Source organism: Mastigoproctus giganteus, chromosome 10 (genome assembly GCF_048544385.1).
Source record: "Mastigoproctus giganteus isolate SK-2022 chromosome 10, ASM4854438v1, whole genome shotgun sequence".
Lineage (NCBI taxonomy): Eukaryota > Metazoa > Arthropoda > Arachnida > Uropygi > Thelyphonidae > Mastigoproctus > Mastigoproctus giganteus.
In genome coordinates, this window is record NC_143584.1 from 140142072 (window position 1) to 140161290 (window position 19219).

The following is a 19219-nucleotide window of genomic DNA, read 5'->3' on the forward strand; positions in this document are numbered from 1 at the left end:
TTCTCCTCTACTTTACTCTCAGTTATTTCAAGATTATCTAGCTTACTGCCAGAGTTGAATACACCTCTGGCATTCCCCTCCCTGAATAACTCCTCATGTGTTAATGTTGATGCAATATATTGATTTAGTTTGTTAGCTACCTGAGCAGGATCATCAACAGTTGAACCATTGATATCAAGTGGACCATTCTGATTCATCCCCTTCCTTCTAGAGTTTACATAAGTAAAGAACTCTTTGCTGTTTTTCTTTGCATCCCTTGCCAAAAATTTCTCGTAACCTGCCTTCGCCTGCCTAACCTCCTTTGTAACTTGGTTACAGATCAACTTATATCTATCATAGGCTTCTGTGTCACGTGTTAATTTGTATGTATCCCATCCATTTTTCTTCTCTGCCATGTATCTCATTAGTTCATCTGACATCCATTTAGGCCTAAACCTTTAACAATATTTCTTAGTTGGTATGTAAAGCCTAGTAGCTTCCAAGATAAGTTCTTTGAATGCATCCCATTTTGAATTTGCTGTTGGTAACATCATCAGTTGGTCCCACTGTATAGAATTTTTAAATACTGTCTCAGACCATCGTAGTTGCCTTTACGAAAGCATTAACACATCCCTTTACCCCTGATGGTAGTTACTTCTTTGAGTAAATTCCACTTCAGCACACTGTGATCACTGCCACCTAGTGGTTCATTTATCTGCAGATTCTTAATGCATGAAGAATCACTACTGATAATCAAATAAAGAGTATTACTCCCTCTAGTTGCCTCCCTAACATGCTGATGTAGAAAACAATCATCCAATAAATCCACAAAAGCCTTGCTAGTGTGTGAGTGACCAATCCACAAATTCCAGTCAATATCTGGGAAATTAAAATTCCCCATTATAAGACTCTGATTTACTGGCCTACTCTATTTCCCTGTACAGTTTCTTATTATACTCATCAGAGTCATTAGGCCTATAGCACACTCCTACTCTCAATTTTGATCTCCCAATGCTTTTGTCACACTAAACTGACTCGACACTGCACTGTCCAGCGATGTCGACTGGCTTCACTTCCTTGGATTTTGTGTGTTTCTTAACTAATAGCATAACCTCTCCTCCCTTCCTATCCTGTCTATCCTTTCTGTAGACGTTGTACTCCCCAAATTCCAGTTCTGCATTCCTTATATCTGTGTGACACCACTTCTTCGATATCCCAACAATATCCTCCTTTGATGCTTTGAGCAATACCTCAAATTCATCAACCAAACTCCTAGCATTGGTGTACATGCAAGTATGCATGTACCTGTTCTTTTTCTTAGCTACCCTAACACAACCCATGTGTTTACTTGTACCGCAATGACTCCCAGCAGTCTCTGAAATATCCTGCATCTTGTTTTCCAGGCTTCTGCTCATTCCAATAGAAGCAGTGCAAGAATCACTTTCACCTCTGCCAGTGGCTACTGTTAATCTATTAGTCCTTGTATCTCCCCAAGCTAGCAGTTTTCCGACCCACCTAACACTGCCTCGATAGCATCAGCAAATATTCTTGCACCCTTTCTATTTAAGTGTATCCCCTCCCTGTAGAAGCAGTCCCTTCTGTTAACAAGTACAGACCAGGCTGAAAAAAATTCTACCCCTTGAGCCTTGCACTGTCTTTTCAGGGCTGAATTAATCAACAAGGCTCTCATCATATACTCCCTCCAATCCTGTCTGGGCAGAATTGCAGACACTTTCAAATTCAATTCACAGCTTTTTTTCACAGCTTTTCCTAATTCACAGCTTTTTTTCAACAGTGACCTGTACTTGTTAAATAATTCTGCCGGTCTCCTACTCTTAATATCATTAGTGCCAACGTGTACAACTATATCACCTTTTTGCGGATATCATCTTTTGCCCTTAAAAGATGATATCCGCTCTACAACATCATCAACCTTTGCCCCTAGCAGACATACCCTGCTCCTGTTCCACCTATCCTTTTTACAAAGCATGTTCCCCGTTTCCCTGACAATAGAGTCACCAAGAACTACTAGTTCCTGTGGGACCAGTGCATTCTGCCTTGGGCCCGTTCTTGTCTGATGATTGGGCCCAGTATCTTCAAAACTGGTTGAAGTAGTGCTTTCAAGTGTTAATGAATAATGGATTTGCATTCTTTGTGATGTTAATTGATTTAAAATAATATTAGTAACTTTATATTGACTTTTGGATGAAATAGTCATTTCTAAAGTAAGTGTGAGCCCAAGCTCACTATCACTTGGAGAGAGAGTGCACCTCTAGACAGTAAAACAAAAAATCATAACTCGGACTAGTGTTATTTTCTCAAAATAATTCTGATATTCTTTTCATTGTTCATTAGTTATTGCTAGATTCAAAGCATTAGTGTTTCCTTTTAGTTAGTTTGTTTTTTTATGCTTCCTTTCTTAAGATATCTTAATTTCTCTTTTGTTTTATAAGGTTTTATTGATTTAAAATTTATGAAAAAGAATAAAATGTTTGTAGAATTAATATTAGTTATAATAATAACCAATATTAATGGGTAATAACAGTTTTACTTTTTATGTATAAGAGAATAACGATTTAAAAAATAAAAAGGGTATAATTGTTCAAAATCCTTTACATCAGGTAATAATCACTATGATTGTTATTCTCAAATTTAAATGAAATTATAATTGTTGTGATGAGATTTTTCATTGTCTGAAAATTAATATTTTCATGAATTTGTAATATCTGAACTATTAATTTTAAAATAAATAATTTTAGGAGATATTTTGGCCCTCCAAGATCTGTACCACCAAAAGTACTTGCTACATCATCTTCATCTTCTGCAACATCACAGTCTTCAGCATCAGATTTTCATGATGATGATGATGAAGATAGCATTATAGAGACTGCAACAGTAGGCACAATAAAAATCCCACCAACTCCAGCTGACTCAGTAGATATATCACATGCTGGTCATTCCAAGAAGGAGCACACTAGTGAAAGAAGTGGAAGGAGTAGGAGAATGTTCAACAAAGCACAAATTGAGGACATTTTAAAAACAGAAACACAGTATTACCTTCCTCAGCAAGAAATATCACCAGATATCCCTATAATTAATGAGACAATTGAAGGTGGGCAAGTATTCTTTTAATAATTAAAGAACATATATTGTTTTCTTAATAATGCGTATTGTACTATGTATTCAGGCTGGGCCACATCATGAGGCACTTAATTTTGTCATAAAATTTTTTTTCTCTACAATAATTATTTTTCTTTTAATAAACTACTGTCTGTGTTTTGGTGTTTCAGTACTTGAAAGTTTTATTCAAATAATAATGGATAAAGATATACTGTGGGAAGGATACAGATAGTGAAATTATATTTAAAACATGAAACTGTAAATGTTGCAGAGGGAACGGGTGATGGCAAAGTTTACTTCATCTCTTTAAGAGCCACAATTTAAAGAAAAGTAAAAACTTTTGATAATATGGCTAGTGTTTTAGACAAGGAACAGTTACAACTGAAGCCTGATATTAGTAATCTATATGAAGCCATTCTAAGAAGTCCACTAAAGTTAACTCAGACTTTTTGATGAACTAAAGATATCAAGAGCTCTACAACAAGAATTTTACGCACCTTGTGTGCAAGTCTTACACAGCCAAATTAGTCTGTACCCACTATAAAAATTACTTTGAAAAGGCCTATCTTTTTGAAATATCATCAAAAATTGGCACAAAACTTGTTGGGTCATTTGAATGTTTTTTGTAATTTTTTTTTTTCCCCCCCCAACTATTTTCAATAAATTTTATCATTTTTGCCCAAAATTTATGTGAAACGTAGTGTTGGAGGTCTTTTTCCTCCTGAAAAGATGCAGGAGGAGGACAAGCTCTGACAGCTGATAAAAATTAAATGTTTTTGGTAATTTATATGCTATAGAATGTATTTGAGGCCTTCAGAAAATAAAATGACATCAAATTCAATTTTGATTATTTGAGTAGGTAGTTTTTAAAATACTCAAGCAATTGAAACATGGAAAACTGCTTGATTTCCAGTCGATTATGATTTTATAAACCAATTGAGTATAGCAACAAAAGTAAATCTCTTCAATGAGCACACATCAGAAAATGAAGTTGCCAGAGTATGTTAACAGAATCACACTTTCTGATTTTACAGAAATATCCTGAAATCAAAAAGCTTAACCCCTAATATTGTTGCTGCTAGTATTACATCAGTTAGCCGTGTAAATTTATATTTTTACTACTGATTGCAATAAAGGTATAACCGGAAACATAATCCTGCTTTTTCTATAAATTTTTAAGCTTTTTGTGCATAGAGATCTCTAGGAATGTGTAATCTTCTGAAATTGTATCTGTAGCATTTTGAGATGCTACAGCTACAATTTTCTATGCATTTTTTGTTGAATGACAATGAAGTGTGTGATAAATAATATACACCCAGTCATCAATGCCTTTATAATATGTATCTGCCAGGACATTACTTCACCTAAATGAAAAGTCTCCATACATGTTGGATTTATATGCTAAATTTATTAAAAAATAATTAATCATTTTTTTGTGTTCTCTTAACTCTCCTATTTGGTCAGGATAGGCCTGTATTTCAATGATATCTGCTCTATAATATCTCATGTGGAATACCATTGATTTGGGTTACCTTTCTTCGTTCAACTGTTTTATTTGATTATTTCTTTCAACAATTTGATGCATACTATTTTTGCATACTATTTGTGACCATCTTTGTTAGTGTGTATAATTTATTATATTAATTTTATTAATTTATTTTATTATTATATAATTATTTTCTGTACAATTTATTAAAAGCTAGAAGTTTATTGGGTAAAATTTATCTTGTGTAAATCTTGTGCAACATAATTTTTAACTTAAACATTTTTTCAATCTTGATTTTTTGACATTAAGTAATAAGTTCTAAATTTTAATAGTTTGAATATTTAATTTTTATTTTCTTTTGTGTTTTCGTTTTACAAATTTACAAAATGAGTATTAATGATCCAACTCAATGGTAAGAATAAATTGAAGATAAAGAAGTAATTAAAAAACTGAATAATATAATAAAATAATTAATGTTAAATGAATAATGAAGCTGAAGAGCCCATCATATCTAAAGCGAATCATAATGACAAAGAACCACCAACAAAACAGACAACAACTGATAATAGAAGTGCTATATTTATCCAAGTGGAAAAGGTGAAAGAACTTAATTTTTGTATTAACTGATAAAAGTAAATTTGTAAGGATTGTCAAGAAATTATCTGTAAAAACTGTTTTGACAACTGCACAAATAGCAAGCCTCAGTCAGGTTATGAATAAGCATGATAAATCTATTCACTTATAAGATGTAGGTTTTTTTTCCCAATTTTAGAAATTAATAAATTTTAAAAAAGGAAACTTTTAATTGTTGTCTAGTTCTTTCTCTTCTCTTTCTTACTATAAATTTAAAATTTGAATATAAAAATCATCACTAGTATACATTCGTTTCTTGCACAAATACTCATATTACAGTGGAAGAACAGATATTTAAAAGATTAATGAAATAATAGCTCCTTGAATTTCTTCTACAGCTATATGCCTGTTACCTTAAGCTGAAAAAGGCACACAGATACAAGACTGGACTGTCCTAAGTATTAACTGGCATTGTAAATACAAATTTTATCTAATTTTGGAGAAAAAGAAAGAATAAACTTGTGTTAATTCATTATCACTATCAATAGAACACTGAATGGAGGGTATCATATTAAGTAAAACAGGTGCACCAAGTGTATTTCATCATTTAGGGGCGCGCCTCCGTAGCCAGGTGGGAAGGAGCAGCAGTGCGTAGCACACGCTTCTTGATTAGACCAGGGTTCGAGCCCGTCACCACCTAATACAGAGGATGCGGAAATGTCAGGGAATGACCACCGCATATTCCTGGAGCAATATGGCCTTAGTTGCTAATGCTCCTAAAAACCAAATAACAAACAAACAAACAAGCTTCATCATTTATGATATATCTATGGTTGTAAGTGTAATTGTGAAATACCTACAATTTTAAGCAAAAATTTTACCTTTTTTTATACAGAAAAAGCCCATTATTAAGTATACTTAATTTCTCTGTAATGCTTTAAATTAAAGAACCATAAATTTAACATTAAATATAAATAAATTCTATAGTAATAATGATTTAAAGATGTATTTACATGAAACTTTTCTCTATAATGAGTGCTTTAAACTGCAGCAATAATTAAATTTTTCTTGTACATATTTTTGAAAATATACATCTGTTATGTAATTTTAATTGTTGTTGATGCTGCTTGGGCACATGCTATTTTACTTTTGTTCTTCACAATATGGAAAGAAATTTGTGCAACTTTAGAGTTTGAAGAAACATAGTTCAAGCATTTACACTTGACTTGCCTTTCTAGTTTCACATTGTCAGGTTATTAGCCAGCATTCAGTTGTAATTGGGGATATGCTTGTTATGGAAAAGTGTGAACAAGAATAATGGTATTAGTGAAATTAATATGAGGTACAAGTTACTTTTTTTTTAATCTCTCTTCACTCTCCTTGAAAATAAGGATAAATTAGAGATGCCATTCTCCATGGCATTTCTCCAGAGGTGTGGAAGAAATTGAAAGGTGAATCAACTTTGTTGCAGCTGTTTATTATGTAACATCATATTCACGTCATGCAAACTGTATTACATGATTGTATTCATCTGGTTATAGTAAAAATTATTATTGACATATATAGAGATTCAAAGTGAGTATATGACAGATTTTCTTAATTTCTTCTGTTTTCTTCTTCAGCATTTGCACTTTTTAACTTGTATTTTGTCTATAATGAGAATATCATTATAGATGATATTCTCATTAAAAGTCCAAGTCCACTATATTCTAGTGGACTTGGACTTTTTTTTTTTTTTATATTTTATTTTATATTTGTCTGTAACAAATTGAAATTGTTCTCAACATATTTTTTCTAATTATTTACCTAATTATACCAACTAGGAGCATAAGGATGAACTATTAGCCCAGTAATAGTAATGTCATATATTGACATATAATTATTTAGAAGTTACAACAGTGGGACCAAAAACTCAATTGAATGGCTCAAATAGAAACAGGCACCTGTCGTCATTGGGATAACAGATGCCCTGATAATTGAACTCATTTCATTTCCCATCTGGGTAGGAGGAACTACTGTGAGCTTTTCCTACACTGTGACTGACTTAATCAATCTTGGATGTCAGTTGTCTCATTCTTTCTTCCTGAAAAACTCAGATTTTCTATAAAAGAGAATATTATGCAATTTATATAGCATATTGACATCTTAGTTGCCTTAGTGCTTCTAAACATATAACCAACCCATCTCACCCTAGTGACTGAGTGATCATAAGATACAGAAGATATGGATTTTTGCTATCTAAGATTGTCTTGTGATTGGCCAGATTATCTCAAAGAATGTAGTGTCATCTTACCATGTCTCATAAATGTCCTCTGTGTGACTGAATGGTAGTTGGCATAGATAGGATTATTGTATGGCAATATATATGGTGAGCTGGGCTGGAAACCAGATCCCGAGATATACCAGTTTGTATACTCCCATGCTGTCTAGAAGTGGATGAACTGGTTCTTACCTACAGTGAATATTATGACCTAGGACACAGGAGCTTGTTGAACCTGTCTGTTATCTTAAGGAGTGTGTGGGGACTCTGTTTCAATAGAACAAATTACTTTTTTTTCTTTTTTTTTTTTTTGTGATCCTGTCTTTAAAGGTAAATATCCAGTTAGAGGAATTTTTACACTTCCTGTTTCCTTTCCATTAATTACACTGGCCTGCATTTTAAGTTACTTGAAATTTGCATTATCACAACAGAATTTTTTTACATAAAAAACAAATTAGTGGGTGGGCATGCTTCTGTTTATTTCTATTTTTACAGATTTTACAAATAGGTTATTTTTTATATAAAAATACTAATAAAATATATAAAAACATAAATATCAAAAGCTATATCAAGCATTAGATGGCTTTTTCATGATATCTATACCAAAAATAGACTTTGTGGGGCTAGCATATTCTTGGGTTTCAGTCTTGATACTGAAAGCTCTTCAGACCCTTTGGGTAGATTTAAATCTCTCATGAGGTTGTAAAGTTCACTTTATGTAACAGCCATGGTCTAGAGTTGTAAATTTCTTTCTCTACAATAGTCTGTTATCCTCTAGATCAGTGATTCTCAATGGGGGTCATGCTATATTTCTGAAGGGCCACAGGTAAAAGTTGTAAAATTGGGGGGCATGGAAACTGTTAAGTGGGCGTGAAAAGTTCACTTCTAAAATAAAATTATTACTAATATAAAAAGGAAATTAGTGAGATCCTTGCAGATCTCACTAAACTAAGGGACAATAATATTATTCTAATATTTTTTTGTTAGGAGCATAATTGTATATTGTGAATAAACCCCTTTTTTATTATTAATATTCCTTATATTATAAACAAATAATACATGTTATAAATAAAAAGTGCAGTTTATAAAGGACATATTTATTAAAAATATTACATTTATTATGATTAAACAATATGAGAAGTGAGGCCACAGAGGTGAATGAAACTCAGAAGTGGGCCACAAGCAAAATAAGGTTGAGAACCATTGCTGTAGATCATACATGTCAGATTTGTGATCTGATGGCATATGTTCAAAGAACATCTAGTGGAGATGGTACTGGTAGTTCAGGTCCATAGTGTATATTCAGATCCATGGCGGGTGGCCTTACAGTAGCAGTAATGTTGTTGGAGTACACAAACGCTCTCCTTGTTTTTCACATTATAACCTGCTATATTTATGGAACTACATAAATGAGAGCTTACATATGCTCAATTTTTCCTACGTTCTATTAATTATTTTAGAAATAAACAAGGAGTTACCTTTTATTCAGTAAGTAGGATTTCTTCTTTACCGAATCTCCTTATGTGAATAAATTACAAAATGATACATTGAAACAAAATTACATAATTTAAAATAATTTAAAACTCATAATGTAGTAGTAGTGGCATTTGTTGCAAGAAAGCAAGTGTATGAGCTTATGCAGCATCAGCCAAAAAAAAAAAAAAATCACACCATTCCCTCCAAATGCCTGTACAGTTCCTCCTTAAATTTATTCAACCTATCAACTTCCACAATGACAGATGGAAGTTTGTTCCAGCAATTAACCACCCGCTGGCTAAAGGCAAATTTCTGCACATCTATTCTACTTCTGTCTTTTCGTAATTTGAATTTATGCCCCCTTAGGTTCGTAATCTAAACAAGTGGAAGGATCCCATCAGAATTCAGCGTGCTCAGCCAATTCAAGGCCTTCTACACCTCAATCAGATCACCACGCAGGTGCCTAGTCTTCAGCCACTGCAATTTGCAGAACTTAAGCCTCTCTTGGTAAGAGGATCCCTTCATTCCCCTCACAAATCTTGTTGCCCTTCTCTGTACACGCTCAAGTAAATCTATATCCTTCCTAAAATGAGGTCTCCAGACCTGTACGCAGTACTCAAGGCGTGGCCTGAACATTGCCTTATACAGAGGGACAATCACCTCCTTCTCCCTGCTAGCAAAATTCTATATATCATTGACAAAACCCCATGACCCGCCCTGGCAGCCTGTCTGCATTGCTCAGAAAACTTCATATCTGACTGCACAATTACTCCCAGGTCTTTTTCATTTTCTACCACCTTAAGTGTAGTACCACACAGTTGGTACATTTCTCTGGGGTTACTTCTACCCATATGCAGTACTTTGCATTTGTCAAGGTTAAACTTCAGTTGCCACTTCTTAGCCCATCTGCCCAAATTATCTAGATCCTGTTGCAGTATCACACTGCCATTACTGTCATTAACAACCCTGCCAACCTTTGTATCATCTGCAAACCTCGACATTAAGCCTGATATACCTTCATCAATATCATTGATAAATATACAAAACAACAGTGGACCTAACACCGAACCCTGTGGGGCTCCACTAATAACATTAGTCCACGAAGAGCAGCACCCATTGATTACTACCCTCTGTCTTCTCCCACTTAACCATCCTTTTATCCATTGTAGCAACTTACCCTTAATACCATTCTGCTCCAATTTGTACAATAGTCTTCCGTGCACAACAGTGTCAAAAGCTTTCCTGAAATCCAAATATATGATATCAAAATTATTTTTTGCATCCAGTTCCTTTGTAACCACATCATAATATCCTATCAAATTTGTGAGACAAGACTTTCCCTTAACAAACCAATGCTGTGTCTGAATTATTGCTGCAGTCTTGTCTAGATGATCCTGCAATGCATCTTTAACCAGTGACTCCATTATTTTACCCAGAACAGAAGTTAAACTAACTGGTCTGTAATTACTCGTGTCACCCTTCGATCCTCCTTTGTGAATTGGGGATACATTTGCACATCTCCAGTCCGTGGGAACCTCCCCTGAGTCCAAGGATGCTCTCATAATTATGGCTAAGGGTTTGCTTAGTTGCTTTGCCACCTCCTTTAATATAACTGGATAGATACCATCCACCCCAGGTGCTTTTCTTATGTTTAACTTCAACAATTTCTCCTCCACTTTGCTTTCAGTTATTACAAAATCATTAAGTATCCTGCTACAATTTGATAACCTTCTGCCATTTTCAAACCTTAATAATTCCTCATGTGTGAATGTAGATGCAAAATACTCATTCAGTTTGTTTGCTATTTGAGCAGGATCATCAACAGTCGAACCATCAATGTCAAGTGGACCAGTCAGATTCATCCCCTTCCTTTTAGAGTTTATATAAGTAAAGAAATCCTTGCTGTTTTTCTTAGCACCTTTTGCCAAGGATTTCTCGTAATCTGCCTTCGCCTGCCTAACCTCCTTTGTGACCTGACTACAGACTAGCTTATATCTGCCATAGGCTTCTGAGTCACTTGATAATTTATATGCATCCCATGCATTTTTCTTCTCTGTTACGAGTCTCATTAGTTCATTAGATAACCATTTAGCCCTAAACCTTGAACAATATTTCTTAATAGGTATGAAACTTTTAGTAGCATCCAAGATTAATTCCTTGAATGCTTTCCACTTAGAATTTACTGTTGGTAACATCGTCAGTTGATCCCACTGTACAGAATTTAAAAACTGTTGGAGACCACTGTACTCACCTTTGCTGAAGCAAAAACCCTTTCCTTTACCCCTGATGGTAATTAAATCTAAGTAAATCCCACATCAGTACACTGTGATCACTGCCACTAGTGGTTCCTTTATCTGCAAATTCTTAATACACGAATGATCACTGCTGATAACCAGATCATGAGTATTGCTTTCTCTGGTTGCCTCTCGAACATGCTGCTGCAGAAAACAATCATCCAATAAATCCACAAAAGTGTGACTAGTGTGTGAGTGACCAACCCACAAGTTCCAGTCGATATCTGGGAAGTTAAAATCCCCCATTATAAGACGTTCCGATTTACTAGCCCCACTCTATTTCTCTGTACAATTGTTCATTGTACTCATCAGAGTGTCAATAATGTGTTCCTCATTATTGACACACAGACAGTCCAACACTCCAGGATTACAGCGGTGAACCCTAACATGATCCCGAAAATACTAAAACCCCCGTGCAACCTCTAGGAAGGAAGACATTTTGTCTTAAATGTGAATTTGGAATACAAATAAAATACTATTAAAATAAGATAAAAGTACAAAAAAACAATGAAATTAAAAAATTTTTCTCACTGGAATATGAATAACATACTATTAAAATACGATAAAACAATGAAATTAAAGAATTGCTCCCTTAAGCGGACTAAAACTTTTCGACTAGTGTCATGTTCACAGGGTGGAATGAAACTAATGGTGTTAGTTTTGTTCGTATTCTAGTGAGGAATTTTTTAATTTCATTGTTTTATACTTTTATCTCATTTTAATAGCATTTTATTTGTATTCCAAATTCGCGTTTATGACAAAGTGTCTTCCTTCACTAGATGTTGCACGGGGGGATTTAATATTTCTGGGATCAGGTTGGGGTTCACTGCTGTAATCCTGGGGTGTTGGCCTGTCTATGTGTCAAAAGTAAGGAACACATTATGAGTTTTAAATTATGTAATTTTGTTTCAACGTATCATTTCGTAATTTATTTGCAGAAGGAGATTTGGTAAATAAGAAATCCTACTGATTGAATAAAAGGTAACTCCTTGTTTATTTATAAAATATTTATGGAATGAAAATAGCAGTTATTAATATGATCCTGAGGTTCCCTCTACACCATGGGAATGTCAAATATGATGATTTTTTTTTTTTTTTTTCATCACACTTCCACAATCACACACACACCTGCACCCACGCACGCACCCAAACACACACACACTTATTGGGGGGCTGAATTTTATCTTGATCACTTATACATTTTTCACAAATTTTGTTATGCAGTCAGTCCTCGTATAACTTGCGTTTACATTACACGAATTCGATCATACACGATTTATAAATATGGGAACGATATCGTATATAATATGAACAGAATTCGCTTATGCATGATTTGCTTTTGTGTTTACAAGAAATGGCAGAACGCAGAATCGCTTCAACTGAACATAACACGATAGGAATGAAGAGAAGATTCTGAAAATGTATTTATATTTTTTATATCAGTGAAGGGGAAACACATTTCACCATAATAACGTAAAAACCCACACAATTCCAGCTATCCATATTATCATAAATGCAATTAGATTGAGTTTACTACCAGTTTATAACAGATTCCACTAGCAGAAACGTAACTTCAAATTGTTTTTATTGTTTTATGGTAGTAACCCCCAGAAATGTGCTTTAGTAAAATGTGAGCTAGTGAGGTGTTAATTATTAATAGTGTCTCTGCCTTTACGGTGTTGTTTATTCAGTTGTTTACACGCCCGCAGGCCGCCTCCGTAGCCAGGTGGGAAGGAGCAGTAGTGCGTTGTACACGCTTCTTGATTAGACCGGGGTTCGAGCCCGTCACCACCAAATACGGAGGATGCGGAAAGGTCAGAGAATGACCACCACATATCCCTGAGCAATATAGCCTTAGTTGCTAATGCTCCTAAAAAAAAAAAACGAATAACAAATAACACGCCTGCAGCCTTGTTTTGTGTATCAAGCGTGCCTCATCATTTTGTAATTGTGCTTTATTCTCTAAAAATGAGTAAAATACTTAAAAGGTATGAAAAGGAAGTGTCCTGGTGAAGACACTACAGGTTCAGAGAGAAAAAGAAAAGCAATATTGATAGACAGAGGCTGACTGGGTCAAAAATTCTTACCCAGGAAAATTTGTTGCGCTCTCATACTAGCTTTTATGGTCTAAATCACACTTCTGGCCTCTGGCCCACGGGGGTTTCCCCGGTAAGGCTTATGGCCAGTCCGCCTCTGTCGATAGAGAAAAAAATATGAAATTGTGAAACACTTTGAGCGAAATGAAAGAACATGTGACATTGCATGTGCTACAGGCCTAAATGAAGTTACGCCAAGAATTAGAAAGAATGCAGAGAAAATAAAAACAACTTTCATAGCAGGAAAAACTCAGTGTAACAAAATCCATTAGCTCAAGACACAAAGAATTGGAAGAGATGGAACACCCGTTTGGATAGAAGATCAAATAAAGAACAAGTTTGCTTATGATAGAAGCAAAAGCAATATTTTATTATGTAATAGTCGTAATAAAATACTTACATATTTTATTACGATTATTTATTGTGTTTGGTAATGTTTTGGTTACAAATGTGTGTTCAATATTGGGTGGTCGGCACCTAACCCTATTTTTCCCATAGGGCCTGTTATTTATATTGTACAATTTTGCATTGCACGAGGGTTTCTAGGAACACAACTATCATGCTATATGAGGACTGACTGTATTCTGTCTTTGTTTTGTCGCAACATAATTACCACAAATGTAACAAAATATATTTGGATTGTTCAGACTACCATGGGTTGCTGTTACCAAAGACAGAGAATATGAAAATCACATTAGAAGTAGATAATAGATAGCACAACTGCACCAGAAAACAGCTAAATGCAGAAGAACCACCTTGCAGGTTAATGGTAATAGCAATGGAAATATGCAATGCAAGAAAGCAAGTGTTATGAGCTTATGTAGCATCAGCCAAAAAAAGACAATTTCACACATCCATTCCCTCTAAAAGTTTGTCCAGTTCCTTCTTGAGTTTATTTAGGCTATCAACTTCAACAACAACAGATGGAAGTTTGTTCCAGCAGTTAACCACCCACTGGCTAAAGGCAAATTTTCACACGTCTATTCTACAACTGCCATTCCTCAATTTGAATTTATGCCCCCTCGGGTTTGTAATTTGAGCAAGCGGAAGAATTTCATCAGAATTCATCATGCTCAACCCATTCAAGGACTTATACACCTCAATCACATCATCTTACAGGTGCCTAGCCTCCAGCCGCTGCAATTTGCAGAACTTACGCCTTTCTTGGTAAGATGATCCCTTTGTTCCCCTCACCAATCTTATGTCCTTCTCTGTACATGCTCAAGCAACTCTACATCCTTCCTAAAATGAGGCCTCCAGACCTGTATGCAGTACTCAAGCCGTGGCCTGGACCATTGCCTTACACAAAGAGATAATCACCTCCTTATCACTGCTAGCAAAATTCCTGTATATCACTGACAATACCCCATGACCTGCTCTGGCAGCCTGTGTGCAGTGCTCAAAAAACTTCATATCTAACTGCACAATTACTCCCAGGTCTTCTTCATTTTCTACCGCCTTAAGTGTAGTACCGCACAGTTGGTACGTTTCTTTGGGGTTACTTCTACTCATGTGCAGTACTTTGCATTTGTCAATGTTAAACTTCAGTTGCCACGTCTGAGCCCATCTGTCCAAATTTTCTAGATCCTGTTACAGTAGCACACTGCCATTACTGTCATTAACAACTCCGCCAAACTTTGTATCATCTGCTCGAAATTAAGCCTAATATACCTTCATCAATATCATTACATATACCTTCATCATACTGCTCCAATTCGCCCAACCCTGGGGGGCTCCACTAATAAAATTAGTCCACGAAGAGCGGCGTTCATTGATTACCACTCTGTCTTCTCCCACTCAACCACCCTTTTATCCATTGTAGAAACTTATCCTTAATACCATACTGCTCCAGTTCATACAGTAGTCTTCCATGTGCAATAGTGTCAAAAGCATTCCTGAAATCCAAGTATATGATATCAAAATTATTTTTAGCATCCAGATCCTTTGTAATTACATTATAGTATCCAATCAGATGTCAGACAAGACTTTCCATTAACAAACTTGTGTTGTTTCTGAATTATTACTGCAGTCTTCTTTAGATGATCCTGCAATGCACCTTTAACCAGTGACTCCATTATTTTCCCTGTAACAGAAGTTAAACTAACAGGTCTAATTACTTGTGTCACCCTTAGACCCCCCCCCCCTTTGTGAATTGGGGACTTCCCCTGAGTTCAAGGATTCTCTCATAATTATGGCTAAGGGTTTGCTTACTTCCTTTTCCACCTCCTTTAATATAACTGGATAGATCCCATCCACCCCCCAACTGCCTTTCTTATGTTTACCTTCAACAATTTCTCCTCGATTTTGCTCTTGGTTATTACAAAATCATTAAGCACCCTGTTACAGTTTGATAAACTTCCGGCATTTTCCTCCCTTAATAACTCGTGTGTGAATATAGATGCAAAATACTCATTCAGATTATCAACTATCTGAGCAGGATCATCAACAGTCGAACCATCAATATGAGATGGACCAATCTGATTCAACCCCTTCCTTCTAGAGTTTTATAAGTAAAGAAGTCCTTGCTGTTTTTCTTAGCATCCTTTGCCAGAGCTTTCTCATAATCTGCCTTTGCCTGCCTAATCTCCTTTGTAACTTGATTACAGACTAGCTTATATCTGCCATAGGCTTCTGTGTTGCCTGATCATTTATATGCACTCCATGCATTTTTCTTCTCTGATACAAGTCTCATTAGTTTATCTGACATCCATTTATGCCTAAACCTTGAACAATATTTCTTAAATGGTATGAAAAGCCTAATAGCTTCCATGATTAGCTCCTTGAATGCTTCCCACTCAGAATTTGTTGGTAACATTATCAGTTGATCCCATCGTACTTAATTTAAAAACTTTTTGAGACCACTTTAATAAAAAACCCTTCCCTTTACACCCGATGGTAATTATACCTTTAAGTAAATCCCACATCAGTAAACTGTGATCACTGCCACTTAGTGGTTCCTTTATCTGCAAATTCTTAATTCACGGATAATCATTGCTGATAACCAGATCAAGAGTATTACACTTCTGGTAAATCCACAGAATTCTTGCTAGTGTGCAAGTGACCAACCCCCAAGTTCCAGTCAATATCTGGGAAGTTGAAATCCACCACTATAATAAAATCTGATTTACTGGCCCATTCTATTTCTCTCTACAATTGTTTGTTGCACTCATTAGAGTCATTAGGCCTATAACACACTGCTACTCTCATTTTTGCTTTCCCAGTGCTTATGTCATACCAAACTGACTCAATATTGCACTGTCCATCTATGTCAACTGGATGCACTTCATTAGATTTTGTTTTTTTCTTAATTGACAGCATAACCCCCTCCTACCTTCCTAACCTGTTTATCCTTTCTGTACATGTTGTACTCCCCAAATTCCAATTCTGCATTCCTAATATCTGTGTGACACCACGTCTCTGATATCCCAACAATATCTGGCTTTGATGTCTTGACCAGCACTTCAAATTCATCAAATTTATTTAGGATCCTGCTCAGGTGGCTAACAATCTAAACGAATATTTTGCATCTACATTCACGCATGAGGAGTTATTCAGGAAGGAGAATGATGTAGGTAAAGTAAACATTGTCAGTGAGCTGGATGATTTTGTAATAACTGAGAGGAAAGTGGAGGAGAGATTGTTGAGGATAAACATAAAAAAGGCACCTGGGGTGGATGGGATCTATCCAGTTATATTAAAGGAGGCAGCAAAGGAAGTATGCAAACCCCTAGCCATAATTATGAGAGCTTCTTTGGACTCAGGGGAGGTACCCATAGACTGGAGATGTGCAAATGTAACCCCAATTCACAAAGGAGGATCAAAGGCTGACACAAGTAATTATAGACCTGTTAGTTTAACTTCTGTTCCAGGTAAATTAATGGAGGCACTGGTTAAAGAAGCACTGCAGGATCATCTAGACAAGAATTCAGTTATAGCTCAGATGCAGCATGGTTTTGTTAAGGGCAGGTCTTGCCTGACCAATTTGATTGGATACTATGATGTAGTCACAAAAGAACTGGATGCAGGGAATAACTTTGATATTATATATTTGGATCTTAGAAAGGCTTTTGATACTGTTGCACATGGAAGACTGCTGCACAAATTGGAGCAGTGTGGCATTGGAGGCAAATTGCTGCTATGGATAAGGGGATGGTTGAGTGGCAGAAGACAGAGAGTGGTAATCAATGGACACTGCTCAACCTGGACTAATGTTATTAGTGGAGTTCCTCAAGGTTCAGTATTGGGTCCGTTGTTGTTTTCGGTGTTTATGAATGATATTGATGATGGGATATCAAGTTTAATGTCCAAGTTTGCAGATGATACAAAGGTTGGCAGGGTCGTTAAGGACAATACTGACGCTATGCTGCTGCAACAGGATCTGGAAAGGTTGAACAGATGGGCTGAGAGGTGGCAAATGAGGTTTAACATCGACAAATGTAAAGTGCTGCATATGGGAAACAGTAACCCCAGAGCAACGTATCAACTCTGCGGTACTACACTGACAGTGGTGGAGAATGAAAAGGACCTGGGGGTAATTGTGCAGGCAGATATGAAGTTCTCTGAGCAGTGCAGACGAGCTGCAAGAGTAGCTCATGGTGTCTTGTCAATGATATACAGGAATTTTTCTAGCAGGGATAAGGAGGTGATTATTCCCTTGTATAAGGCAATGGTAAGGCCACATCTTGAGTACTGTATACAGGTCTGGAGGCCTCATTTCAAGAAGGATGTAGAGCTGCTTGAACGGGTACAGAGAAGGGCAACAAGATTAGTAAATGGAACAAAGGGTTGCTCTTACGAAGAAAGGCTTAAGTTTTGCAAATTACAGAGTCTGGAGACTAGGCACCGGCGAGGTGATCTGATAGAGGTGTATAAGGCTTTGAATGGTTTGAGCATGCTCAATGCCAATGGGATTCTTCATCTTTCTCAGAATAATCACCTCAGAGGGCATAAATTCAAATTGAGGAAGGACGGATGTCGGATAGATGTGCGGAAATTTGCCTTTGGCCAGCGGGTGGTTGGTTGGTGGAACCGACTTCCATCACTTGTTGTTGAAGTTGATAGCCTAAACAAATTTAAAGCTCAACTGGACAGGTATTTCGAACGAACGGAGGGGTGAAATGGGAGCGGTTTTGTTTTTTTTTTTTTTTTTTTTGGCTGATGCTGAATAAGCTTGCTTTCTTGCATCATATGCCTCTGCTAATGCTAATGCTAATGCTATACATGCTCCTATTCTTATTCTTTGTTACCCTAACACAGCCCGTGTATTTATTTGTTTCATGATGACTCCCACAGTCCCTGAATCCCCCCCCAGTACCCTGCCATCCAGGCCACTGCTCATTCTAATAGAAACAGTGCAAGAATTACTTTCACCTGTGCCTGCAACTACTTTTAACCTTTTATTCTATGAACCCCCACAAGCTAGCAGTTTTCTGATCCACCTAATGCTACCTTGATAACATCAGCAAACATTCTTGCACCCCCTCTATTTAAGTATCCATGTAGAAGCAGCCTCTCCTGTTAACAAGCACAAACCACACCAAGAAAAAGTCTACCCCATGAGCCTTGCACAATCCCTCCAGGGCCGAATTGATTGACAAAGCTCTCATAATATATTCCCTCCTATCTTGTCTGGGCAGAATTGCAGACACTTTCAAATTTAACCCTAACTCATAACTTTTTTTCAGCATTGAATTTGTTTTTTTGTTAAGTAAATCTGCAGATCTCCTACTCTTAATGTCATTAATACCAACTTTTACAACAATATAATCCTTTGTGCACTTAAAAAGATATCTGTTTTACAACTTTTGCCCCTGGCAGACATACCCTGGTCCTATTCCACCTAGGTTTATATAGCTATCTGACTTGCAGGTCTTGTCATATCTAAATACTCTGAGTCATAAAGAAAACAGTATGCATATCACGTATACATGAAGTG

General features: G+C 36.1%; 1 protein-coding gene across 1 annotated transcript in view; it reads left to right on the top strand.

The window, feature by feature from the left end:
* The window catches only part of LOC150079320 (male-specific lethal 1 homolog), a 175271-nt gene that overhangs the window by 107630 nt on the left and 48422 nt on the right, over positions 1-19219 (top strand). The window contains exon 3 of the mRNA XM_090382512.1: positions 2739-3091. Within this exon, the coding sequence (XP_090238638.1) occupies positions 2739-3091 (353 nt within the window). The remainder of the gene's footprint in view (positions 1-2738; positions 3092-19219) is intronic.